General features: G+C 32.2%; 2 protein-coding genes across 2 annotated transcripts; one reads left to right on the plus strand and one right to left on the minus strand.

Annotated features, from left to right (window-relative positions):
- The first annotated feature begins 13349 nt into the window (after positions 1–13349).
- LOC140991498 (protein NRT1/ PTR FAMILY 2.11-like) lies at positions 13350–17123 on the plus strand. Its single transcript, XM_073461472.1, has 4 exons — positions 13350–13651; positions 13792–14009; positions 14180–14736; positions 16154–17123. The coding sequence occupies exons 1-4, from the start codon at positions 13531–13533 to the stop codon at positions 17016–17018; spliced, it is 1761 nt and encodes a 586-aa protein (XP_073317573.1). The 5' UTR covers positions 13350–13530; the 3' UTR covers positions 17019–17123.
- Positions 17124–17282: 159 nt separating this feature from the next.
- On the minus strand, positions 17283–24198 carry LOC140991497 (plasma membrane ATPase 3). The gene is made up of 21 exons (XM_073461471.1): positions 23679–24198; positions 23458–23577; positions 22894–22992; positions 22674–22811; positions 22456–22590; positions 22185–22364; positions 21883–22089; positions 21648–21767; positions 21439–21558; positions 21237–21359; positions 21052–21156; positions 20778–20922; positions 20512–20676; positions 19799–20037; positions 19657–19689; positions 19475–19556; positions 19034–19194; positions 18514–18699; positions 18248–18430; positions 17991–18169; positions 17283–17749 (listed from the first exon to the last, which is right to left on the minus strand). Exons 1-21 carry the CDS (start codon positions 23730–23732, stop codon positions 17653–17655), a joined length of 2871 nt encoding a protein of 956 aa, XP_073317572.1. The 5' UTR covers positions 23733–24198; the 3' UTR covers positions 17283–17652.
- Positions 24199–27356: the final 3158 nt, after the last annotated feature.

Below are 27356 nucleotides of genomic sequence, written 5' to 3' on the forward strand. Positions count from 1 at the left end.
TGACACTCAGGTCCCCATACAAATTTCGCATTCCTCTTCATCAAGGATGTCAAGGGTACTGCAATGGACGAAAAATCTTTGATGAACTTGCGATAGTAGTCAACTAAACCCAAGAAGCTGTGGATTTCTGTTACACTTTTAGGCATTGACCACTCTTTAACTGTTCGACCTTAGGGTCTACTTCTATTCCATCACTCAAAATGATGTGGCCTAAGAATGCCACCTTCTCTAGCCGAAACTCGTACTTGCTGAACTTTGCATATAATTTTTGATTTCGTAATACTTGCAAGATCGTCTTCAAGTGTTGATCATGCTCCTCTCGGGTCTTGGAATAGATCAAAATATCATCGATGAAGACAATAATAAACTAATCGAGGTACGACTGAAATACGCGATTCATGAGATCCATGAAGATCGCTGGGGCATTAGTCAGTCCAAAAGGCATCACCAAAAATTCATAATGCCCATAGCGCATTCTGAAAGCCGTCTTATATACATCTGCCTCCTTTACTCTCAGCTAGAAACGTCCTCCATTTCTTGATAATAGAACCCTCATAGTTCTTTTCTTTTTGTACGACTCTTCTTTCAATAATTCCTCATATTCAGCAACTTTCTTAGCTAACTCAAAGAAATCCATGAACTCCATGCCTTAGAATTCTTCCTCGATTCGAAATCCGACTCTTTTTGTGTCATTTTCACGAATTCGATCTCAGGTAACATATTACCCCTATTCTTCATCTTTTTGAACCTATCAATAAACAATTCCACATATTCTCATTTTTTTTTTTGAATTATTCTGAATAAATCGACAATACATACCTTTGGTTCAATTCTGTAAATGAGTGTGAAACTGTCTTTTCATCTATGCCAATTCATCACTAAATTTCTAGGGATTGAGATGTACCAAGGAAATGCGATTCTTGTAAGGGAATTTGAGGATAAGGGTTATTCAAATCTACGTAGTCTGGATAGGACTTATGAAACTCTGGGCGGCCTATTTATCTCAAGGCCGACACATATAACTCTCGAACAGTTTCTCGTAAATTTCTAGGTCTATCACTGAGATATCTGGGCTGGGTAAGGATGATGCTAATAATGTGTCCCCTGAGCTTGAAACCCTTGATTAAAACCAACATCACCTCTTGAAAAACCCCCCATCCACTCTTTGATAATCCATGTGTGTCATGTCATCATATACTCCTGATTGTTACAGAGGGTTTGTCATGTTGTTTACTTGATTAAAAAGTTGTTTTGAGATCCCCATTTCATGAGCATGTGGATATGGTTGGACGCACCCCCCCCCCTATGGTTTCTTTTCTCTTGTGTGGTGATGTATACATGCTCTCTATTTGGTTTTAGAGTGTGAACTCTAGGAGACGAGGATCACCGGCCCTTGAATTCCCTACTCCCTGTTCAAGTTCATTGAATTAGTTATTTCTCTAGTTCCCTTTTTTCACTTGTGTTTTGCTTTTCATGGGTTGATTGATTTGGTTTACCCAAACTTTCTTCAAGCAATCAGACATATCTTTGGACACTGCTTGTGATATTTCTTCAATTTTCATCGTTGTCATATCTTCCATCAAACGGTTTGAAGTGTCAGCATATACTTCTGGAATATGACCTGGATGCAAATCCAACTCCATGATCGGCTATTCAGCAACAAGTTGTTATGTCGGTGGAACTCTAATATGTTCCAGGTTTGGTAGAGACTCCACATCCCTTTTATTGACGTTTTATTTCCTTCTTGACAGCATATTTGGGTTCCACTGAGCGTGCCAAAAATTGTTTGCACAATATTTTGAGTTGCAGGCATCTTGGGTGTTTTGTTTCTGTCGATCTTCTTTTTCTCTTATGATCTTTTGGGTGTTTCTTCCCATTATCCCACTATCTCACTACTCCATGATTTTGCTAATTATCTCTCTATGATCTCTTTCTATTTGTACGCACTTTGATTTATTCAAATCAATTCAAATTACTAATGAGCTCTTATCTACTCGTCAGCTCTTTCATCAGGGATTTGGACTTGACCAATTTTGTGTCTAACTAAAATATAATCTCAACACAAATAAAATTTTCATTGATTGTTAATCTTATATTTCAACGTATATACCAACAGTCATATAATTAATTAAAATACAAAAAAATTACCTATATCTATCAGTTTTATACCATTCATGTTATATACATCGACATTTTTTGCTAGTCTCATATCACATATAAAACAAACGAACAATAAATGTGTATTTTAGAAAGTGATGAAGATTTCCAAAGGAGACTAATTATCTCCAAAATATCCTTTTCCCACACTATTCTTTATATGGTTAATAAAAAAAACATAATAACGGGAAAACTCAAATGCAAAATTAACTAAAAAAATTATTCAACAAAATTATTTATATAAAAATTTATGATTATAAAATGATAAACTTTATTTAAAGAAAAGTTAATATTACACATACACATGAATGTGAATAAATCTCGAGATTGCGAACCTTGAATACTGCATGCAACTGTTTCATAAACTAATCGATCGTCCGTAGAAAGAAGAAATTTTTTTTCCCCAATCACTTGTTAAATTTTAGGTTTTAATCAACTAAATTTTCAAATTTTGGTTTTATTACACTAATTTTTAATTAATTTGGTCTAATTATTGTAAGACACCAGAAAATACTGACATAACATTGAAAAATAATATATAATACCGAAATAAACTAGCGTGATATCAAAAAATGCTGATATGATTTCGAAAATTGATAACTTTTCTAATATTAAGTCAAAAATTAGATTAAAATAGTCGTAAATTAAAAATTAATGAACCAAAATTGAAATTTGAAAACTTAATGTACTAAACTCAAAATTAACCAAATTAATAAATATTATTATTATTATTATCATTCCCAGTCCACACTTCATAATTCATGCCACGACATATGCCATTGAATATTCGAAAAAAGCCATTATATCTTTAAAACACCCACGCAATATCTGACCAAACAAAACTCTTTAAAAAAAAATGAAGTGCATTTCCAGCGACTAATTCCGAAATTCGAGAACCCTAAAGTTTACTACAAGGTAGAATTGCCCTCAATTTGCTCAACATTAATTGCTCCGAAAAATATATTTATATGAAGTTTCTTTTATTATCCTTCTTCGTAGCACACGTGGACATTGACAATCGATGGCATAATTCGAGAATAATATATTCCTAGATTTATATATATATAATATTATATTATTGAGTGGGTCTCATGTGAGACCGTCTCACACAAGTTTTTACCTATATTATTTGTCGGTCCCCAATTTAATCCACTTGTAATTTTTTTTCAATTCTTATTTCTTTTTTACATGTCTAATCCTCCATTTTCAATGTCATATCCTCAATTTGGTTAATTAACGAATTAAGATGATTAATAGAACGGTTAATTGGTAAAAAAAATCCATCTGTCAAGATTTTGATTAGGATTAATTACCCATGAGTTTCTTTTCTTTTTTTTTTTTTCTGTAGCCCTTGACACCAACTTTTGTTGTGTTTTAACTCCATACAAATGGTTATTTTACTATTTTAGCCTTAAATACTTCACAAATTTCTTATCTACTCATTTCTTAACTCAATATATATACACATTATTTTCTTATGTGTTTTTTTCTTTTACTAATAATCCAACTAAAGTTAATAGTATAATAATTTGCTTAATGGTATTGAATGCTGAAAATTTTGTGTTTTATCTTATGACTGTTAGAAAAATATATTTAAAAAATGTAAGTATGTAGTTGATTGAATGATACCAGCATAATATGATCACTTAATTGTTTTGGCATTTATATGTTAGTATAATCAATGTGCTATTTAGGTAACACTGATATGATACTTGGTATTAATAATATGTTATTTTATATAATTGATTTGATGTTAATATAATTAATTTTTTTTAGCAATGATGATATCATTAATTTGATATTTGGTATCGATGATATGTTACTTGGTATGGTTAAATTATTTTGGCTCATAATTATAACACAGTAGAGTTCTTTTTATATAATGGAATAAGGGTATTTACGAGACCAAATCAAGTATCTATTGACTCGATTTAGGTATTTCTGAGGCTAAATCAAGTACCCATCGACTCGAATTAAGTTATTTAAGTATCAATTTAAGTATCATATTTTGAATTCACGATACCATCAACAAAAGTCACTCAACATCAACTGGATAATATATATTTACATCCCCAAATAATCGAATAATGATATTTATGATGCCAAATCAAGTACATATTGACTAGAATTAGGTATTTCTGAGGCCAAATCAAGTACTCGCTGACTCGAATTAAGTATTCCAAGTACCAATTTAGGTATCTTATCTTAACTCGACGATGATACCAACAAAAGTCATTCAATATCAACTCGGTAATATATTTTTTACATCTCCAAATAATAGAATAATGTATTTAAGTGACCAAATCAAGTATCTATTGACTCTAATTAGGTACTTATGAGGCCCAATCTAGTACCCACTTACTCAAATTAAGTACTTTAGTACTAATTTATGTATCATATGTTGTCTTTACGGATGTCACCAACAAAGTCACTCAATATTAACTTCGTAATATATTTTTTACATATCCAAATAATGAAATAGGGTATTTACAATGCAAAATCAAGTATCTATTGGAATGAATTAGTTATTTTTGAGGCCAAATTCAGTACCTGCTAACTCAATTTAGGTACTTTAGCTACCAATTTAGATATCTGTTTTTGATTTCACGATACTACCAACAAAATCCACTCAATATTTTTTTCAAATCCTCAAATAATGAAATAAGGGTATTTGAAAGACCAAATAAAATATCTGTTGACTCGAATTTTGTATTTTAAGTACCAATTTAGGTATAATATTTTGGCTTCACGTATGTCACCAACACAAATCACTCAATAACAAGTATGATATCAAATTAAGTATTCTTTTTTCATTTAATTAATATCAACAAGTATTGTGAATGAGTATTAATGATTATTAACATGAATAGTCCTTAGTATAATGAATGATCACCAGTAGGTATTGTGGATGAATACTAATAAAGATGATATCAAAAAGTATTCACATGTTATTTACTGAATACCAACAAGTATTGTGAATTAATATTATTGAGTATTATAAATGAATAACTATAAGTATAATGACATAATACTGATAAATATAATGAATGATTACCAACAAGTATTATTGATGAATACTACTAAGGATGATATCAAATGAAGTATTCTCTTATTATTTAATGAATAGCAATAAGTATTTTGAATGAATATTAGTGATTATATAAATGAATATTCATAGATATAATAAAAGAATATTGATAAAAAAAATTAATATTTAAGGGACAACATCAAGTATCACTTGACAAAAATTAGGTACTTTCTTTACCAATTTAGGTATTATTATGTTATTTTATAAATTCTAAATAAGTTACACTACAACAAAAATGGCTTTCCGCAGCGCGCATATGGCTTTCCGCACCGTGCAATGTTGCAAGCTGTTGAAAGTTCAAGATTATCCGCGGCGTACATGTGCACGCTGTTAATACAATTATTCACGGCGTGCATATGTACGCCGTTAATAAAACTATCCAGCGTAACATATAAAAATTAGCGACGGTTTATAACCGAAGAAGACGTCACTACATTAGCGATGGTATTTTAACCGTCGCGCATTTAGCGACGGTATTTAAATTTAGCGACGATCATAACACCGTCGCTACATTTAGCGACAGTTCAATACCCGTCGCTAAATATTTAGTAAAAATAAAAAAAATTTACTTTTATAGTTTAATAAATTTTAAAAAAAACTATAATATAACTTTGATAACTAACACTTAAAAAATTAATAAAAATTGAAACAAAAAAACGTAATTAAATCGAAACCAAAATCGTGTAAGAGAGAAAATTTAAAATGTTGTAAAGTAATGTGGAGGAAAATAAAACGGAAATCGGATATTTATAGATAATTTGCGACTATTAGCGACGGTTATCCTGTAAACTGTCGCTATTAGCGACGGTTTAAATAGAACTATCGCACATAGCGACGGTTTTGTATTAAACTGTCGCTGATTTACGCCATTAGCGACGGTTTAAAATAGCCGTCGCTATTAGCGACGGTAAAAAATAAACAGTCGTCGAACACCGTCGCAAATATTAAATTAGCGACGGTTTTATTATAACTGTCGCTAATTTAAAAATTCCAACCCATTTTTCGCAGCGTGCTAATAATATGCATGTCATGAATAATACTATTGATGGCGTGCAATTAATGTACGTCGTTAATGTCTAAACACGATTTTTTTTTAAAAAATGATTTACTTTTAACAGCGCACATAAACATGCACGCTGTTAATAATATTATTTACAGCGTACCTTTATTGTGCGCTGCGAAAATTGCATAGGTTATCCGCAGTGTGCTTTTCCTGCACGCCGTTAATAATACTATCCGCAGCGTGCTTTTACTGCACGCCGTTATTTCTTTCAAATGCAACACTATTAACAGCGCACGTATGGGTGCACGCCGTGGAAAGTAGTATTCGCAGCGTGCTTTTAATGCACGCTGGTGATGAAGTGCTGCGGAAAATCATTTTTCTTATAGTGTTATTCCAAAATATATTCTAAATTTATTTTTTTTAAATACAAATAAATTTTTTTAGTATTTATGAGGCCACATCAAATATCATCTGACAAAAATTAGGTACTTTTATACCTATATATAGATATATCATATTGTTATTTCATGAACGTCAAATAAGTCATTCAAGATTAAATTCAAAGTGTATTTTTGAAAGTAAAAATAAACAAATAGTATTTAAGAGGCTACATCAAGTATCTCATGACAAAAATTGTATATTTTTTTATATCAACAGTATTGTGAATGAGTACTAATAAGTATGATATCAAATTAAGTATATTGTTGGTGTTTTATGAATACCAATAAATATTTTGGATGAATATTAATAAGATAGCGATTGCAAACACTACCTAAATATTATGGGTGAATACTAATAAGGTATTGATTGCAAACACTACCTAATGCATTTTCCAAAAATAACAACAATGATTGAATTTATGGTGATCGCTCGATATTCAGTATTTTCTTACACATTTGGAGTATTAAAAGAGTCAAATCAAGTATCTGGATCCCAAAATAGGTACTTTGTAAATCAAAATAAGTACTTACTCTTATTTCATGAGGAGTGATGAATTATGTTTTTTTTAAAATTAAATGACATCACTAAATATCCTAATGTATTTTCTATTAAAAAACCAACAATGACTGAATTATGATGATCTCTCGAAAATCCAGTATTTTTTTAGACATTTAGAGTATTCAAATAGGCAAATCAAGTATCTAAAACCCTATAATAGGTAAATTATAGCTCCAAAGAAGTACTTACTCTTATTCCATTATGAATGAGGAACTATTTTTTTAAAAAAAAATAAATGACATGAAAAAAGTCATCCTAATATTTTTTTTCGTAAAAAGACAAAAAATGATTGAATTTATGGTGATCGTTCGAAGATCGATTATTTTCTTAAACATTTGGATATTCAAATAACCAAATCAAATATTGAAACCCAAAAATATGTACTTTTTAGGTGAAAATATGTATTTTTTTCTTATTCCATGATAATGGATAAACTATGTTTTTTTTTTAAAAAAAATAAATGACATGAATAAGACATCTTAATGTATTTTCAATGAAAAGACCAACAATGATTGAATTTATGGTAATCCTCAAAGATCTAGTATTTTTTTACTCATTTGGAGTATCTAAATATCCAAATTAAGTATCTGGAACTCCAAAATAAGTATTTTGAGAGTCAAAATAAGTACTTACTCTTATTCCATTGTAAATAACAAAATAGGCAAAAATGTCAGGTACTGATTTATAAAAAATTATAGCTAAGTACTGAATCTTAATTTAAAGATGGAGAAAGATATTTTACTTGATTTTACCCTTAATAGATAATATACAAGTTATATAATGGAAAATATAATTTTTTTTAAAAACAACTAAAATAATATATTATTTAATTAGTGCACTCCAAGGTTAGTCGAAGAATTCCCCAAATCAGTGGCCCAAACACATGCACCATGTCCGCAAGTAAACTCTCGACTAACAAATGCTAAAAAACACACGTACCTGAAACATGTGTGATTATTTTCAACTAAATTTTCAATATTTTAATTTTTAATATCAATGGTTTAAGCTATTTTTTTCGATATTACAGAAATATGTATTTACTCATTTTTTCTAGATAATATAAACCTCTTATTTCATATACTTGAATGTTTGTATTCTACCATTATTGTTATGTATATGTTTTAAGAGTAAGTGTACGACAAATCAATTAATGACAGTGGGATTTGAAGTAAGAGTGTCAATTCGGGTGGGTTGGGTCAGGTCAGGTTGAGCAATAGTGCTATTCAAAAATTACTCAACCCAAACCGAGTAAACCCGAAAACACTCAATCCGAACCCAAACCCGAAACCGAAACCGATCAACCCGGTTAACCCGATTTCGATTTTTTTTAAAAATTTTTTTAAAGAAATTTAAAAAAATAATATTTTAATTTAAACACATGATAACAAAATCTCTCTCATATATATGATTTAATTTTAAAATTATAATTGTAGAAAAATAAAATATATTTACTAAATCAAATAAACAATTGTTTAGAAAATAAAAAATATTCAAAATAAATATTAAATTATGAAAATTTATGATATAAATATACAATAAATATTTTTTCAGACATACAATATATAAAAATATAGGCAATATTTATCAATTATATATTTTTTTAAAAAAATAAAATTTTCGGGTAAACCTGGGTTGACCCGAACCCAACCCAACCAATCATTTTTTTCGGGTCAGCTATCGGGCCCAACTCAATCTGACCCGAACCCGAAAACCCTAACCCTAAACCTGATTTTTTTTCGGATTGAATCGTATCGGGTTGGTGAGTCGTGTCTGATTTTGACAACCCTAATTTGAAGCATCTTTATGTTGATATTATTTATTCAATTAATAATTAATTTTTTATATTTTTTTATCATATTCGTATTTTTGTATAAATATGATCGATAATTCATATTGATATAATCTAATTGAAATATGATTACGCAAAAGTTACAAGGACATGGTTGCTCATAGAATACGTTTTTCTATCGCTACCGTTCTAAATTCTCTAATATTGTGTTTGAAGTGATGAATTCTAAATGTATTTTTGTAATTTTAGAAAAATAAGACCATATATAAACTTTAAATTCAACTCTTACATGTTTTATATTGTTCCATGTTAATTAAGATAGATTTCAAGTTCATCAAATAATGGAGACATTTGAAATCAATTTTAATTTGTGTAACTAATATGTAAATAAGTAATATATGACTTTAAAATTATATTTATTGTTTTATTGTTAACAATAAAATTATAATCGAAATACATGGATTTTAAATTCATTAATGATAAATAAAACATGCATTGAATTATGCACGGATTATATTTATGAATGAGTAGGTCTCTTGTGAGACGGTCTCACGAATCTTTATCTGTGAGACGGGTCAACCCTACCGATATTCACAATAAAAAGTAATACTCTTAGCATAAAAATTAATACTTTTTTATGGATGATCCAAATAAGAGTATTACTTTTTATTGTACCGATATTCACAATAAAAAGTAATACTCTTAGCATAAAAATTAATATTTTTTATGGATGATCCAAATAAGAGATCCGTCTTACAAAATACGACCCGTGAGACCGTCTCACACAAATTTTTGTCTTTATATGAATAGAAAGCAAACTAATTATTTGGGGATAAGTTTCACTATCTTTAATTAGTTCCCATTTTTGGAGGACTCTTACAAAATCAATATGCGCCTAACTGCAATTTTTTTCTATAAATTATTGATCGTGATTCCCCTTACCCATGTAATTTTCTACACCTATAAAGTTAAAAGCAAAGCAAAATTTAACTTTTACATTTGTGTACCTAAAATCATAGAAATGTGTCCGGTGAATCAACAAAGTGCAAGTGAGACATATACATATATTATGTGATGTGCCTGTCATTTTCCATCGTTCCATGATTATATTTTTTTCAATTGACCTAATTAAATAGTATATTACAAGTTTGTTTATTTTCATTTTGAAATATTGGGTATCCTAATTGTTTTATTTTATTAATTCTTATATGGATTTTAATGTGTTAACATAGGCTTATGCTTGTTAGAATATTTTCCATTACTCTTGAGTTTTAGTGATTGACAAAATAAATAATATCACGTTGTTTCAGGATACAGTCATTCATTTTATTGCAATACAGGTTTTTCAAACCGCTGGATTTCTTCAATCTATTTTAGGATTTCAAGCCGCTCGATCTGAAATTCAAATTGTTGAACTTTTATTGAACTTAAGTTGCAAGACATCCTCTGACAAGTGACCGTTCCAAACTATTGAATGGAGTACACGAGTTCAAATTTTTATTTTCCAACCGCAGCATTGAGGATTTCCAAAAAGATGGCGCATTTCGATCCCTTCAGATAAAAGCTCGATATAGAAAGATTGCACAATATCCTATCAACTTCTGAAATGAAAAAAAGTTGTCTATTCAAACATGGTGAGTCAGTTTTATCAAATAATGGACTTAAAGTCAAGAGAGCATTAATGAGCATTTAATGATAAATACGAATTATGTCTGTATTATTGGGAAATAGTACATATGATCGTTGAAAAGATATTTCGACCGTTGAAGCTCTGCATTATAAATATTCAATACATCTCAAAGAAGAAGACTACTGAAACTATTTCAAATCGCTGAAGCTTTCAAGAAAACAAGAGTTTACATATTTTAAGATTTTTTAGCACACTTGAGAGTTTTACTTTGTGACTGCTCAACTAAAGTACACTCATATAAGAATATATCATATCAACAAGGATCAATATGTGTTACCTCAACCAAGTCAAGCCATTACAAAGCTGACCGTTGGGTCGTCATTATTATTTGTTGTGTTGTCTGGTGAATCGATGACACTAAACATCCAGACCTTATAAAATAATAACAAAGAGTTTCAATTTAGGGAGTGTGATAAATCCTAACTAAAATAGGCAGTTACACGTCGTTGTAAAGCCAAAGTCTTTTAATAGAAACTTTTCTAAGTGAAAGAAGAGATTACGTAAGAGTTTTATTTTCGAACATTCATAAAACTTTATGTGTCATTTACTTACGCAATTTCACCACTTTTATCATTAATATCTTCATGTTGTTTCTTGTTAAATTACCAAATTTTTGAGTTTATCACTAGCTTAACATGACTGTTTTCACACTTATTTTATAACATATGGTCCAGTAAGTCTAGTCATTTAAGAATACCTCTTAACAACCTTAAAACTTTTAAGAACATTTAAAGATTTTCAAATAAATCTAAATATGTATATTCACCCTCTCTAAACACGTTTTTTATCCTTACAATCTTCGTAGATTGAGTCATAACGTAAGAGAACATTAGTGTCAAATAAAAAATATTCGATATATTTTTGTGACATACAACAAAAAAAATGATAAAAAACCAAAAAAATCGATATTACTGAAAAATGAAAACCAAATTTTAACAAATTATATAACTAAAAAACCAAAATTGACCAACTTAAATTACTAAATTACAAATTTCCCCATACTATATATGTGATTTGTCATTTTCCATCGTTGCATGATTATATAATATCTTTCAGTTGACCTAATTAAACCACCCACATCTCATTTCGTTTTTCAACTAACACCATTTGGTTCCCAAATAATTGGCGGTAGGTGCATGTAAGAACTATAATCTAAACGCATGTGAAAGAAATATTTTAATCATGAAAAAAATATATATATAATTCAAAATTTATGCCTCGTATCATTCACCATCCTAATATCTAATTTCAAATAATTTCATTTCATATTAATTCATTTATTATATTACACTTTTTTTTGACACTATTATTGTGAAGTTGTTAAACAAAACCTATTTAGTATTATTAGCGTGGGATAATATTGATGCATGATATTCTCAAAATATATGCATTAATCGAGATTTGCCATGATTTGAGATGCATTTAGAATATTTAATTAACTTGATTAATGGGATTAATTAAGTTAAGAAATGATTAGAAATAATAATAATGATTTTGATTATTATTATTTAAAATAGGCATACGAAAGATATTTGCAAGATTTGATTAACTTTCGGCGATTCCCATTGTTCAAATGCTGCTCTCGAAAAGTTTGCTCCTTTTTACAAGAAAAATTGGGATTGAGTCGATTTCTTATTCGTATTCTATCTCTACGCAAAATATTTTCTAATTTTCTAATTCAAGTTAGAAGATGAACAATTAGTCCAGTCATGGACCTGATTCGGAGATCGAAAAAAGTTCGTAGGGATTTTAACAAGAGCTATACCCGCTAACACCGGAACAGTTGGAACCGAGTGAATCAATTCACTAAAGGTATATTACTAAACATTCTATGTATATTTATTTATTAAAATCATACGAGTGCTCAAAAATATCTTGAATATCAAGATCTAAAATTTTTAAAACTTCCGCCGCGAGATTCAACAGATGTTGATGTTTTGACTCTTAAAACTTCACCAGATTTGGCTCGTGAATGTTGATCGCAAGGTCGGATCTGAGACGAGGCCAAAAATAATCGGTTTAAGGCCAAATTTTTATGGGGTTTCCAGAAAATTTATTATTTATTTAAATTTAATATTAGTTTCAATTTGAATTTCAAAATCAACCTAGAGAAATAAGTTTTTTCAACTTAAAGTTGATAAATTTATCAATTGAGTGAAAAATTGATTGAGCGCCGCCTTGATTAATATTTTGTCGTCAAAATGGTAAGACTGTAATATTTAAATTGTTAGTTTATTAGTTTATTACATTTTATCCTCATGTTTGTTATGTAATAGATATTTTAATATTTTATATATTATCGCCTTCTATATTTTAATAAAAAAACATTATAATGAATTGAACTGTTTTTTTAGCCGAATACACATTATAATACACAACCATCATAAAAATAAAACTTGGAAATAAAAAAAATCTCTTTGGTCAAGTTTCGAAAATTCCAATCGGATAATAATTTTGTCAACTATTTAATTAAAAAAATGACTTCTTCCTTACGTTGAAATACAAATAAAGATATCATTTTTTTAATTAAAAAATTTACATGTTAAAAAACAAAATATTAATTAGGGTTCTTCTAGGAGAAGAATCCATTATTACACAATTAATCTTCAAACTAAATTAATGATTAAATTTCAACTTGTAGTCGGAGGTAGCCTGCAGTAGGTCCGGGAACTAAATAACAATTTCAGTTGAAATTGGCATCCCATTCCCACATTCCACCTGTGCAGAAGATTTTATCTTTCTTGTATGCAAGAGAGAAGATCCTTTAAAGGACACGCAGAGCAGTGTGTTTAGTGCTTGTAAAAATGGAGAAAAATGGGAAAGAAGACCTGGAGATGGAGGAGAAATCGCCATCTTTGGTGGTTAATGGCGATGTTGAACCTGAGATTAATTACAGAGGATTGAAGACCATGCCATTCATCATTGGTGAGACATTCTTTGATCAAGCAACAAATATGGTCTTACTGTTTCTTGATTTATATGTAACTTTGAATCTGTAGTTTAGTCGACCATTACCACTGGGTCCAGGGCATCGGTTTTTATTTTCTCGTGTGTATTTTCTTTAGGGAATGAAACTTTTGAGAAGCTTGGAGCCATTGGTACTTTATCCAATCTGCAGGTGTATCTAACCACAGTTTTCAATATGAAGCGCATTTCTGCGACCACGCTTCTTAATGTGTTCAATGGCACCACAAATCTTGCGACCTTGGTCGGAGCTTATCTCAGTGACACTCACTTTGGTCGCTACAAGACACTGGGATTCGCATCAGTTGCCTCGTTATTGGTATGTATTTTGCTACAAAGATAAATGGTTTTCGGTTCTGGCTTATGATATTGTATATTCGAAAATATTTGAGTTTCATGGTTATTACTTAACTAGTTACCGGTTATGTTTATGAACTTGAATCAGTCCAAGTTTCGATCTTTATGACTTATTGCACTTGTTCAATGAAGGGTTTGCTGGCTGTAAATCTAACAGCGGTATTCAAGAATCTGCACCCACCCCACTGCAACCCGTCCGACGGCCCGTGCGTTGGCCCTGACGCGGGGCAAATGGCGTTCCTCCTATTCGGTTTCGCGCTAATGATAGTGGGCGCCGGAGGCATCAGGCCATGTAACTTGGCCTTCGGGGCCGATCAATTCAATCCCAACACAGATTCCGGGAAAAGGGGCATCGACAGTTTCTTCAATTGGTACTATTTCACCGTAACAATTGCGGAAATCATCTCAGTAACAATCGTCGTGTACGTGCAGTCGAACGTCAGCTGGTCGATCGGCTTGGCGATACCGGTGATCTTTATGTTCTTATCATGTTTTCTGTATTTCGTGGGGAACAAATTGTATGTAAAAGTGTTGCCAGAAGGCAGCCCCATGACTAGTCTGGTGCAAGTAATCGTGGTTGCATTCAAGAAAAGGAAGCTCACATTGCCCAACAATCCTTGGCTCAACCTCTTCAATTACACTCCTCCCAAGTCTTTAAACTCCAAGCTCCCTTACACGGAACAATTCAGGTACCCATTAAATCTTGGTTTTCCTTTTCTTTTGATTTATTGATCATGAAAATTATTTTAAAAATTAAATTTAAACATTAACTCGTAATTTTATCTTTTTATCGTATAGTGGTGACGTGACTCAATATATATCGACATCATATCACCAATCGTCGACATTACATCGGTGATATCTAGTAGCATTTTTGAAGAAAAATGATTGAAATTATAAGAAAGAATAAAATTATCGAATTAAGATAAATTAAAAAGGATTGATCCGATCATGGTGAGATTTTCACTCTCTTGACTTGTAAACCAAAACATGTCAAAGTCAACCATTTCAACGTTCATAAAATCTCTTCATTAATATATCTCAATACGTGTGCGGTTTACTTGCAAGTGGCAATTATTTATCTTATATTAATTAGGTAACGTTCTTTTAGAATTATTGATTTTGTCGTACTCCTACTCTACTAACTTCACTTCGGAGTCAAGCTCCTGCCATTGGAGAGGAAAAGCATCCAAGAGACATAATTTACACACATCACATACATATATAAAATATTTAAAAATGAGTATATCTATTTTTTAAAATACTTTTTTTTATGGAATTATGCATCAAATTTATCTTTATTTTGTTATAGAGGGAAATTTCATGGGGAAATTGCCTAATTTTTAATACATATTTTTGAATTAAAATATGGACTTAGTCCCTCTTTGCCTATTATTTTTGGCAAAAACTTGTGTGAGACGGTCTCACGGATCGTATTTTGTGAGACAGATATCTTATTTGGGTCATTCATGAAAAAAGTATTACTTTTTGTTGTGAATATCGGCAGGGTTGACAGTCTCACAGATAAAGATTCGTGGGACAGTCTCACAAGACACCTACTCATTATTTTTATAGTGGCAACTAGATGTGCGGTAATCCGGTTAATTCGGAAATTAGATTTTAATTTTTTAAAAAATATCGATAAAATTGGTTCGGTTTTTAAAATCCCGATATATTTTAAATTTATAATATTCACTCCGTGAGATTTATTTACTTTGGATTGGTGACTAAAAAGTTAGTTCTTGGTCATTTTAATGTTAATATTTAACGGCCACGCTCATCATCATTTCTTCTTGTTGATTTATTGTTTTATTAAAGTGGGATTCTAGACGATTTTAATCATTTTATAAGAGGCACTATTTTTTAATTCATATAAGGGATATATTTTGTTAGAGATAGACCTACATATTTTGTTTTATTTTTAATTTTTTTTCGAAAAATTATTTAATTCAGTCGGTCGAATTAACGGATTTTAAATTGGTTTCGTTTTGTTTGATTTTAAAGAAAATCGGTTCAGTTTCGATTTAAAAAAAAAATCCGGCCGGTTCGATTATTGATAGTGGCAAGTGAAATCTTGTGGTTTAAGATTCTTTATTGTGTATACAGATTCTTGGACAAAGCTGCAATAATAACAGCAGAAGACGAAATAAATCCAAATGGAACGGCAGCCAACCCATGGAACCTCTGCAGCATGCAGCAGATTGAAGAAGCAAAATGTGTGTTTAGGGTCATCCCAGTTTCTCTCATTGCCGTCTTCTACCATTTGGGTGCACAGCAACAATACATAGTTTTTCAAGCACTTCAATCCGACAGACATCTTGGCAACACGAAATTCCAGATACCGGCTGCATCCTACGTCATATTTGCGATGCTCAGCCTCACCCTGTGGGTGCCGCTGTACGACAGATTCATCGTCCCGTTTATGAGGAGATTCACGGGGAAAGAAGGTGGGATCACAACCCTTCACAGAATGGGGATTGGCATATTCATAACTATAGTGGAGTCGATCATCGGGGCAGTAGTGGAAGAGCGTAGAAGAAATATGGTAAGGACTGGTATGGTTTCATCCATGTCTTCGATGTGGTTGGTTCCTCAGCTGGCCTTGGGTGGACTAGCGGAGGCGTTTTTCGCCATTGCGCAGCTCGAGTTCTACTATAAGCAGTTCCCGGAGAATATGAGGAGTGTTGCTGGAGCATTTTTCTTCTGTGGGTATGCGGTTTCGAATTATGTCTACAGTTTATTGATATCGGTGGTGCACCACATGACTGAAGGGTCGTCGGCTGGGAACTGGCTGCCGGAGGATCTCAACAAGGGCAGGTTGGACTACTTCTACTACTTGGTCGCGGTGCTGTGTGGTTTGAATTTTGGCTACTTTCTGGTTTGCGCTAGGTGGTACAGATACAAGGGAGTTGATGACAGCAGCAGAGCAGTGGAAATGGAGGCCAAAAAACTGGACAATCACTCAGCCTGACTGATGCTGGTTTAGTCATTTCTAGTTCTTCTGAAAATTTCGACGTTTTCGAGCTTGTGCATCTTGATAAACACTTCAAAGTTCAATTTTAAGTCAGCTATTAACAACTTGATCGAGATTTAATGAAATGACAAAGTAGCACCTAGTTTTGTAAGTCCCAAAATCTGGACAATCACTCAGCCTGACTGATGACGGTTGTCATTTCTTGTTTCTTTGAAAATTTCAACATTTTCGAGCTTGTGCATCTTGATACACACTTGAAAGTTGAATTTAAGTCAACGATTAACTGCTGATCGAACTCGAAATAAACAAGTATGAAATAACAAAGTAGCACCTAGTTTATCACTCCCATGTACACTACACACCAGCATCCACTGAATGAGCTTCATGTTTTATACAAACATATAATAACATAATAATATAACTTCCACGTTTTTTCTCAAACGTGGACAAGTTTCATGGCCAAACTTGATAATAAAGGAGGCCACATCTGATTATCACAGAAAAATATTCTTCTGCTGATGCATGGGAATCAGAACAGGCCTTTTCTAATATAAACTCGAAACAAAACATTGACAACACCTTCAATTGTAGCGCCTGTTGGATTTCAACCATTGAAATGTGGTTTGATTTCTCATACAGTGTATGCCTGCTGAATAGTATCTATGTCCAGACCCTTCAGCCGCACCACCGATTCAACGTGACCTTTAAGCGTATGAAGCTCCCTCAACCTGCAAATGTCAGAAGGCTCTTAATGCATTAGCTAGAGACGAGATAATCAAACTCTTACATATGAGCATGAGCTAAACTTTTGCATCAGTCAAGCTGGGGTCATTGGGCTCATGAAACAGCCCGGCTCCCTTTCTACTAAGCACAGATACGAGATCTTCTTTGACAAGCAAGAAGATGGTTCATCCTCAGACATATCGACAGAACTTCTAAGTATCATTCAAGAGTAAAAGTCATCATTACCTAGCAATTTCAGCTCTTCTTTTTGCTTCCTCAGCCAACTGATTGAGTTCTGAGAAATTAGTAGTTTCGTTGAACAATTTGGTATCTGGTACTTGCAGGCCATGAAGGGTTCTTTGCGCATGTGCCCACTTAAGCTCACGCTGTTCTTTTCCGAAATCCTTTTGCCTAGTGAAAGCAATCTGCAATAGAGACAGCAAAATGTCAAGAACGAAAGAGACGAGCGAGTACATAGCACTACTGATGAAGTATAGATTTACCCTCTGCTCGAGAACAAGATCCCATGCCCTCCCACTAAGAGTGTAGCGGATTAGAAACTTGATAATATCAAGAGGAATATAGAAAATGATATTGTACAGCCAAATCACTCCTGCCCAACCCCATCCAATTCCCTCGATTGCTGCAAAGCCCCAGTTTGCATATACTGCAATCAAAGTAGCAACCTGCTTGACAGGAACGACAGGTCAAGAATTACTAGGACAAAAGAATGTTTTTTGATAAAATGGCTAAAAAAATAGATGCTAACCAGTTGCGCAATAAAAAATGCCCCCACAAGTAATAAACCAGGACGCTCGACATATGACCAGCTTCGGGATCTTGTAACAAATATCAAAGCTTGACTGATAGTGCTCACTTGAAGATATATTGCTGAAGCAAGCTTTCTGAAGTCATCATGGGCCGTTTTCTCCAGAGTCGACACCCCAAATACTCGCTAGCAATTTAATAGCAGAACGTTATGAAAATTTTAACAGTTTGATGCTTAAAAATAATCCATTCCTCTAGTATGTCATAATAGGGTAACAGATAGTTAAATACATTACCAAGCATGGAAAATAAAAAAAAAAGAGGAAACGAAAAATTCATCAAACATTTGGCTGATATGAATTTAAATTAAGATATATATGAACTTGAGCATCATTCAAAAAATCACAAAATAAGAGTAACAGCATCTAGGAACCTGATTGAACTGACACAAAAACACAAAGACAAATTTAGCTTTAGATTGAGATCTACAAAAGATGCAGAAACTTTAAAGATAAGCCTACCGGGAAGAAATTTGTCTTGTATGCTACCCAAAAGAATATAACAGTCATCAAGGCCAAGTAACCACCAAGAATTATTCCAGTTGCAAAAATCTCAGCGAGCTTCCAGCTGTCAGGTAGAGGAGATGGTTTCACTCTATCTTTTGAGATGGTCATAATGGTACCTATATGGTCATATTGACACCCCTTAAATCACAAGAGTTTGATGATAGACAAGAGATGCAATAGTTACAATGCAAGATTTCATGCAAGAATAATTGAATCCATGAGGAAATCAGATGGTTTTTGGAAGGTGAAAAACGAAAAATAGAAAGAAGACACATTTTCTAGCTCATGGTCAAAGCCAGCGAGTCTGAAGACTTTAAAGGCTAAAGGTCATTCTTAGCTCGGAACATGAACTTCTTGATAAGTGGATTGAGGGCAAGAATTGTTAACAGGACTGACCGTCGTTGAGTATAGCAATGATAAGCACCATAAAAGGTGGGAAGTCAAATTCCCATATCAGGGCCAACATCATGAAGCCAAGCTGTATATAGCAAAGGAAGAGAGATCACACTGTTCTTCAAGAATTATCAACAAAATGCAAGAGTAAATCAAAACCCATAAACAGAAGGATAATAACTTACCACAATACGAATAGTAATTGAAACAGCATAAATCTGACAAAAGAAGGAATTGTTGCTCATAACTCATGGTGAGCCATCATTCTTTAAATGGTATTAAATAAAGTGACCTCAAATGATAAAATTTGGCCAATAAAAGTTGTACCGTGTAATTTTTCATCCGCTGGAAGATTGCCCGACTGGTTAAAACAGCACTAATTATAACACTAAGGCCAGGTTCAGTAAGAACAATATCGGAAGCACTACGAGCTGCATCAGTTGCATCCGCAACAGCAATCCCAATGTCAGCTTTCTTCAAAGCAGGAGCATCATTTACTCCATCACCAGTCATTCCACATATATGCTTCCTAGCTTGTAGACGCTTTACTATTTCATATTTGTGTTCTGAACAACAGCAAAGACGGACATATTTAACGAAAGTTGAAATATTTGGAGCACAAATATTATTCAGCAAAATGTCATTCGATCGTACAATAAAACATCTCTCCCCGTATAACCCAATAAAAATTCCTTTGGGACTCCAAACATATATTACCAAAACTAACTTCAACTTCAAGGAAACAAGTATGTATAGGATAATAATGAAAACTAAACAAGTATACATAGGATAAACTTCCGACAATAATTCCAAGCTCAGTTAAAAGTAAAAGAGTACAATGTTAATTTCAAAATCATTGCTATATAAAATCTATAAACAAAATATAATATTCTACACAGACTTGTTATTTTATCTCCACAAATTTATATGTAAAAAAATCCTTTAAAAAAATTTATTTGATATTTTTATAAGCATGTATTGCATATGTGCTATCCACTACTAGTCACATAAGGTTTATAGTAGAAAAAAAAGCAAAGTACCGGGGAAAACACCAGCAAAACCATCAGCTTTTTCAATGAGCTCATCAACTGGCAGAGCAGCAATTGATTCATCCTTATTCTGTCCCAGCAAAGCTGAAGAGGGATACATATTCGTTCCCATTCCTAACCTTCGTCCAGTTTCCTTTCCAATGGCAAGTTGGTCACCTGTCAAAATCAACTTACTACTAAATGAATTCTTGAAAACCAAAGGTATCAAGATTGTCAATGAAAAAAATTATAGCATTAAGTCGAAACCAGAGTTGCACCGGTTATCATTTTGACATTTACACCAAGATCCAATGCCCTTCTTATAGTTTCTGCACTGTCGTGTCTTGGTGGATCAAATAGAGGCATAAGACCAATGAACTGCCATGGTCCTCCAGCACTCTCTTTTGTTTTTTCGGGAACCTCCTGCAAGAAGATACTGAAGATATAGCATCAAAGCTGTAGCATGGTTCAACCATTAACTATCATCAACTATGCGTCCACTTCAGGAATATATTGGACAACATTATGGTAACTAAAATCCTGGAAACTTACCTGGTATGCCACAGCAAGTGACCTTAAACCTCTTTCTGCAAACTTATCAATCACAGCATGGACCCTCCGCTCTATTTCTGACTTATTGCGTGCTAGGTTCAAAATCTGAAATGTTTGTTCCAAGAAATATTAAACTTACAATCAAAGAAACAGTCAAAAAAACATAAGACAAGGATAGATTATACCTGCTCTGGTGCACCTTTACTAACCCTGTGCCATTTTCCTTCATTGTCTATGTAAGTCAAAGCCGTTCGCTTGTCAGTAGGGTTAAAAGGAAGAAAATGTACTTCTCGAATTCCAGCTCGTGCCTGTTATGGATCAAACCAACAATTCAAGAAAGGGGAAAACTCTATCTTACAGAAGAATCATAAAGCAGAAGAGCACTACCTCCTTCGGATCAGCAAGCATCCCAACTATAGCACAGTCAATGGCATCCTGGTTTTCAGTACGAGAGGCTCGGGCTGCCATCAGAACGACAGTATCTGGATCAACGCCTTTGGCAAAAACCTGTGTACAAAAGTCATGACGGAAGGCAAGGGTTGAAAGCCTCTTAGACAAGAATGCATCAATAATAAACTAAACAGTGACACTTTCACCTCAATGAGATTCTTGTCAACTGTAAGCTTGTTAAGTGTCAATGTCCCTGTCTTATCACTGCAAAGTACGTCCATGCCGGCCATCTCTTCTATGGCTGTCATTCTCTTTGTAATAGCTCCCTACATAAAAGTCGATGTCTCGGTAGTCAGAACTATTTTAATCTCAAAAGGATGGGGGATCAAATAACCAAAAAACAACAACATCAACAAGAATAATAAGAACAATAATTCAAACCTGCTGAGCCAAACGATGAGAACCTATGGCCATTGTAACTGAAAGGACAGTTGGCATGGCAATTGGAATTCCTCCGATGAGAAGCACAAGAAGATTGTCAATACCAGGACGATATGCCCGATGCTGAATAGGGTACATCACTATAATCTCTATAATCATCCCCACGGCAATTGAGCAAATGCAAAAGTTTCCAATTGAAGTCAAAACCTGATTGTCACCACAATAAAACACATCTAAAATTAGAGACTGCATAAACAGAAATTTGAGCTATAGAACAACAATCTTATACTTAAAAAACTTGCCTTTTGGAAGTGCCCCACTTGATTAGTACTATCAACGAGATGAGCAGCCCTCCCAAAAAACGTGTGAACCCCTGTGGCGATTACAATAGCCTCGATTTCTCCTTGTTTGCAGGTGGAACCAGAGTAAACACCATCTCCTGGACCTTTCGTCACAGGGAGGGACTCACCCGTCAAAGCAGACTGCATGTTTTATCTTTGTCATAGTAGATATAACTAAACACGAACATTTAACGTGAATCGGTGAATCAAGCATGAAATCATAGACACACACCTGATCAATTTTCAGAGGATCACCATCAAGTAAACGAGAATCGGCAGCAATTATATCTCCAAGTTTAATGCTGATTATGTCACCCGGCACTAAAATGGAAGCATCCTCCTCACTCCACCTACCATCTCTAAGAACCTTCACAGAACAACTATCAGTCAGATTTGCACGAGGAAGACATTAACTATTCATATAAACTCAAACAACAATAAACATCGAACTTTAGCTTTCGGAGCAAGACGGGCCATAAGAGCAGCTGCTGCATTCCCAGCATTATTCTCCTCAATAAAACTAATAGTAGAGTTTATCACAAGTAAAGTGATAATGCCCACAAAATCCTGCCAATCCGGGGGCTTTCCCTGTAAAATTTAAACCAAGAATCACTACATTCCCAAGAAAAGCACTCTTAACCAATTTGGAGTTCAGAAAGTTGGCCCCTACTCCTCCATTTGCGAGGGCAATTGCCATGATAGCCGCAGCTTCCATGACCCATGAAAGAGGATTCCACATAAACCCCAAGAATTTTAAAAATTTGCTCTCCTGAGAACACCGAAATTTGAGAGAAAACGTCAGATATAATGATTAAATTCACAAGCTCTGTTTTTAAAATAACCAGCAGTCACAAATTCAAACATATACCCTTAAAAACATCAAACTGTTCAAAAGAACTACTTATTCAAACCATAAAACAAGCCAAAGAGATCAAGAAAAAGATAAAAACAAGAAGATATAATATATATGAATCAAAACTTCTTTACAAGGTAAAAAGATGACGCATAATCCAAACTAACATCAGGGGACAAATCATATGGAAACAAGTATAGCAGTCACTAATCCGATATTTTTTATTTTGTAGAAATGTAATTTCCACCACCCAAAATACATGAGTCCTCCTTTCAACTAAATTATGATCAACCCCTCAAAATCAAAATCGCAACTCAAAAAATTCCTGAGAACAGTAATTTTAAGAACAAAAGACAAAAACTTCAGCTATTCCATTAGCACCTTCTTCTCCTCAAGCTTGTTGTGCCCAAAAATGGCTAATCTTTCTTGAGCAGCCTCAGTCGACAGACCATTTTTGGTGCATCTCAGATTCTCAAACACTTCGTCAATGGGGATGTTTTCCTTCAATAACACACGCAAAAAAAGGCGTAACGAAAAAATCAAAACGAAAAGAGACACCCCATATTCAAGAAAATTAAGAATGTCGGTTAACAGATCCATACCAAATCCACAGTTTCCTTCAACACAGCATCAAGAACCTCAGGCTTCTCCCCCATTATTTTTTTCCTATTTCCCACCAAAGAACAAGCTCCCAGATCAAAGCATATTCAAGAAACACCACGAACACAGGCTGTTAAAGCAGCCCAGTTAAAAAGATTGGATCTTTTTCATGTAAGAAAGAATTCAAAGACAACTCAAGAAGCCAACCCACCAATATCAATCCGACAAGGGAATGGAACCGCTGATTAGAGTGAACAGTTCGCGGAATGCTTTTCCTTTTGCATTTCCCATATAATTTATAATATTTTATTTTTGCAAATAAAGAAAGAATAATGGGACTAAAAGCTGTTCAAAAGTAACAAATTTCTCACTAGATTTTACACTTGGCTTTTGCTTGCCTTTTAGGCTCCTGAAATATAATCACGCATTCATGCTCAAACTTTTTCAAGATACATATAGAAAACAGTTGGAAGTAAATATGTTCTTTCCATTTCTATTTTGTTTTCTTTTTTTTCTTTTCTGGTAAAAAGATAGTTTTGAAATTAAAATATGTTTGGTGGATAGATGAGATGGAACAAAAATGCCAAGAACCATAACTGCACATGGCCTCTCAGGCCTACTCCTTAATTTCATTCACCCAATTTCCATTCAATTATTTCTTTTTATAATTTATCATAGCATAAAATAAAGCAACCAACCAAGTTGAATGCAGAAGTAAAACTAAAACATGACCAATTTATAATTTTGTAATCGAATTTTCAAATATCCCGTTTTCGGATTTAACTTAAAGTTGAATTCAACTGAACTTCGTCCCGAAAGAATATGAAAAAAAAAAAAAAAGATGTCAAAGTCTCGAGTAAGTATTAGATTAATATATGATTGGGCATTATGCATAAGTAGATGAGTAATTTAAGTTTACTGCTTTTTTTTTAAGGGAAATATATTTTTATAATATGTGGTTTTCGAAAATTTTTGAATCTGAAATATAAAATGGAATCCAAGACGGATCATAGCATAGCAGTCAACCTGCTGATTCATATTTTCTACACAATCTTTGACTAACAAGTGTTTCGTTCTCTTTTTTTACAATTTATTGGCTAAAATGGTGGCAGATTTGAAGGAGTTATAAAATTATGTTTTCTCATAGACCAAAAAAAAAAAAAATTTATGTAAGACGGTCTCACGGATCGTATTTTATGAAACGGATCTCTTATTTGGNCTTATGTAAGACGGTCTCACGGATCGTATTTTATGAGACGGATCTCTTATTTGGGTCATCCATGAAAAAAATATTACTTTTTATGCTAAGAGTATTATTTTTTATTGTGAATATCGGTAGGATTGACCCGTCTCACAGATAAAGATTCGTGAGACCGTTTCACAAGAAATCTACCTTTTCTCATATTAAAAAAATGTCTATTTAAAAATAGGTTACTGCTTCTTAAAATATTGTTGTTTTTTTGGGACAAATTAAAATATTGCTGATAAAAATTAAGACCTTGTCAATCTATTTTCTCAGATCATATGATTTTATTTAAAATAATCAAAATATTATCAATACATACCATTATATTAATATTCAAATTATTATCCCATCTCTTCTGCCTCGTTGTTTTATTTTTCTCTCACTTTTGTTATTGATAAGAATATACATTTTTAATAAAATATAAAAGTTCACAAACACGCTGGAATAATATCTTAAATATATATTTGTATACGACATTGTTTGGTATGAATGATGATGTATTATTTGATACATTAATATTTAACTCAAGTTTTAAAAAGATTAAAATTTTAAATCATTATGTTATCCGTATATTGATTTATATATCATACATCATTTATCATCTTATTCTACGAATTAAACGACTAAATTATTAAGTTGAAATAATAAAAATTATTTAACACAAAAAGAGAGAGAGTGTCTATAAAAAATTATGAGATATTTAAAACAGAATAAGCCATATTAGATACTGATGTTAACATATATTTAAACAAAGTCCATTATAAAATGTAATAATCTACTAAAATTAACCCAAAACTCTTTCACAAGAGAGTGTCTCTTGTAATTTGTGAAAGGTTAATCTTCGTTGAAGAGTGAAATTTGGATTTCCTTTAGAAAAAATCTATAAAATTTATTTTCTTATTTTTACTCTTCTATTCTTAATCTGTTCGTACGAGATTGTTTATATTGTCTCCCTTATAAAATGGATTGCCCTTAAAATTAATGTGTTTTATGAACTAAATTCTGCCTCGAACTTTTATGTCAACCTAGAATCTTGATTTAAAACAAGCTCCTCTTGCAAAAAACATTTTTTTAAAAAAAAAAAATTTACCTTTGAAAGATCGAAAATCTTTAAATTTATTTTATTTTTTTATGTTTCTATCTCCCTTACAAAAAAAAAATAATTGGGGGAATGTTGTAATTTTGATGTGTCAGCTTGTAGAATCCATGCTCTAATGAGTAGAATATTCAATCCATTAAAACTAATTTTTTTTATTTTTCCCCTAATACAAAGCCTAATGATATATTATTATTTTTAAGAATTAAAATGTATTTTTTTTAAAATAAAGATTAATTAAAAACGTGCGTTGCTTAAATTCATGCGAAGTTGAATCACACGTCTTCGTATTTTTCTGAATATATATACTTTCTGTATCTTATACAAGAGTAAATATCTTGTAATTGTAAGACGGTCTCACGAATCTTTATATGTGAGACGGGTCAATCCTACCGATATTCACAATAAAAAGTAATACTTTTTAATGGATGACCCAAATAAGATATCTGTATCACAAATACGACACGTGAGACCGTCTCACACAAGTTTTCGTCCTTATATAATTCTATTTCTATATAGCATGTGTATTAATTATTTTAAATTTTATAAACATGTGAAATATAAATAAAATGGTTCTTTTATTCCCACCATCTTTTCATTTGTATACCAATTCTAAATCATAATTTTCAAAATGTATCCAAAACTAGGATTACTTATTTATCGTCCATCTCTTACAAGTAATTACATCTTATTTGACACAAAATTCTCAATATTTGAAACGTAGTTTATTATTTAAATCATTATGTTATCGGTATATTGATTTATATATCATACATCATTTATCATCTTATTCTACGAATTAAACGACTAAATTATTAAGTTGAAATAATAAAAATTATTAACACAAAAAGAGAGAGAGTGTCTATAAAAAATTATGAGATATTTAAAACAGAATAAGCCATATTAGATACTTCTGTTAACATATATTTAAACAAAGTTCATTATAAAATGTAATAATCTACTAAAATTAACCCAAAACTCATCTGTCATTCTTTGATTTTTTGTGTGAGTTGGAAAAGTTTTGCCATATAGTAACTTGTTATGTTTCAGTTAATTGGTACTTTTTTTTAATTCAAATGCACATGTCTTTTATTTTCTTTTGAAGGTCGTCCATTAAAAAAAATATATTTAAAATTTTTACAATGTCTTTTTTTAAGATTACTTGTCTTTATTAGATTTTTTTTTTTGACAAAAGTTTTTGGTAGATTTTATGTGGTGCATGCATTACCTATTTTGATATCAATCCCACTTTCTCTTGTGAAAGATACACTCATTTTACTTTAATTAATATGAGACATATATTCCTATGAAAGGTTAATCTTCGTTGAAGAGTGAAAT

The sequence above is a fragment of the Primulina huaijiensis genome, chromosome 13 (assembly GCF_012295235.1).
Source record: "Primulina huaijiensis isolate GDHJ02 chromosome 13, ASM1229523v2, whole genome shotgun sequence".
Classification (NCBI taxonomy): Eukaryota; Viridiplantae; Streptophyta; class Magnoliopsida; order Lamiales; family Gesneriaceae; genus Primulina; species Primulina huaijiensis.

What these genes read in the sequence shown, in the direction of transcription:
- LOC140991498 (XM_073461472.1), top strand. Translation starts at nt 13,531, where the DNA reads ATGGAGAAAAATGGGAAAGAAGACCTGGAGATGGAGGAGAAATCGCCA. An exon ending in GACCATGCCATTCATCATTG is followed by an intron (nt 13,652 to 13,791) that starts GTGAGACATTCT and finishes TATTTTCTTTAG; the next exon opens with GGAATGAAACTTTTGAGAAG. An exon ending in CCTTACACGGAACAATTCAG is followed by an intron (nt 14,737 to 16,153) that starts GTACCCATTAAA and finishes TTGTGTATACAG; the next exon opens with ATTCTTGGACAAAGCTGCAA.
- LOC140991497 (XM_073461471.1), bottom strand. Translation starts at nt 23,732, where the DNA reads ATGGGGGAGAAGCCTGAGGTTCTTGATGCTGTGTTGAAGGAAACTGTG. An exon ending in CACTTGCTGTGGCATACCAG is followed by an intron (nt 20,923 to 21,051) that starts GTAAGTTTCCAG and finishes ATCTTCTTGCAG; the next exon opens with GAGGTTCCCGAAAAAACAAA. An exon ending in AGCGGATGAAAAATTACACG is followed by an intron (nt 19,690 to 19,798) that starts GTACAACTTTTA and finishes TTCTTTTGTCAG; the next exon opens with ATTTATGCTGTTTCAATTAC.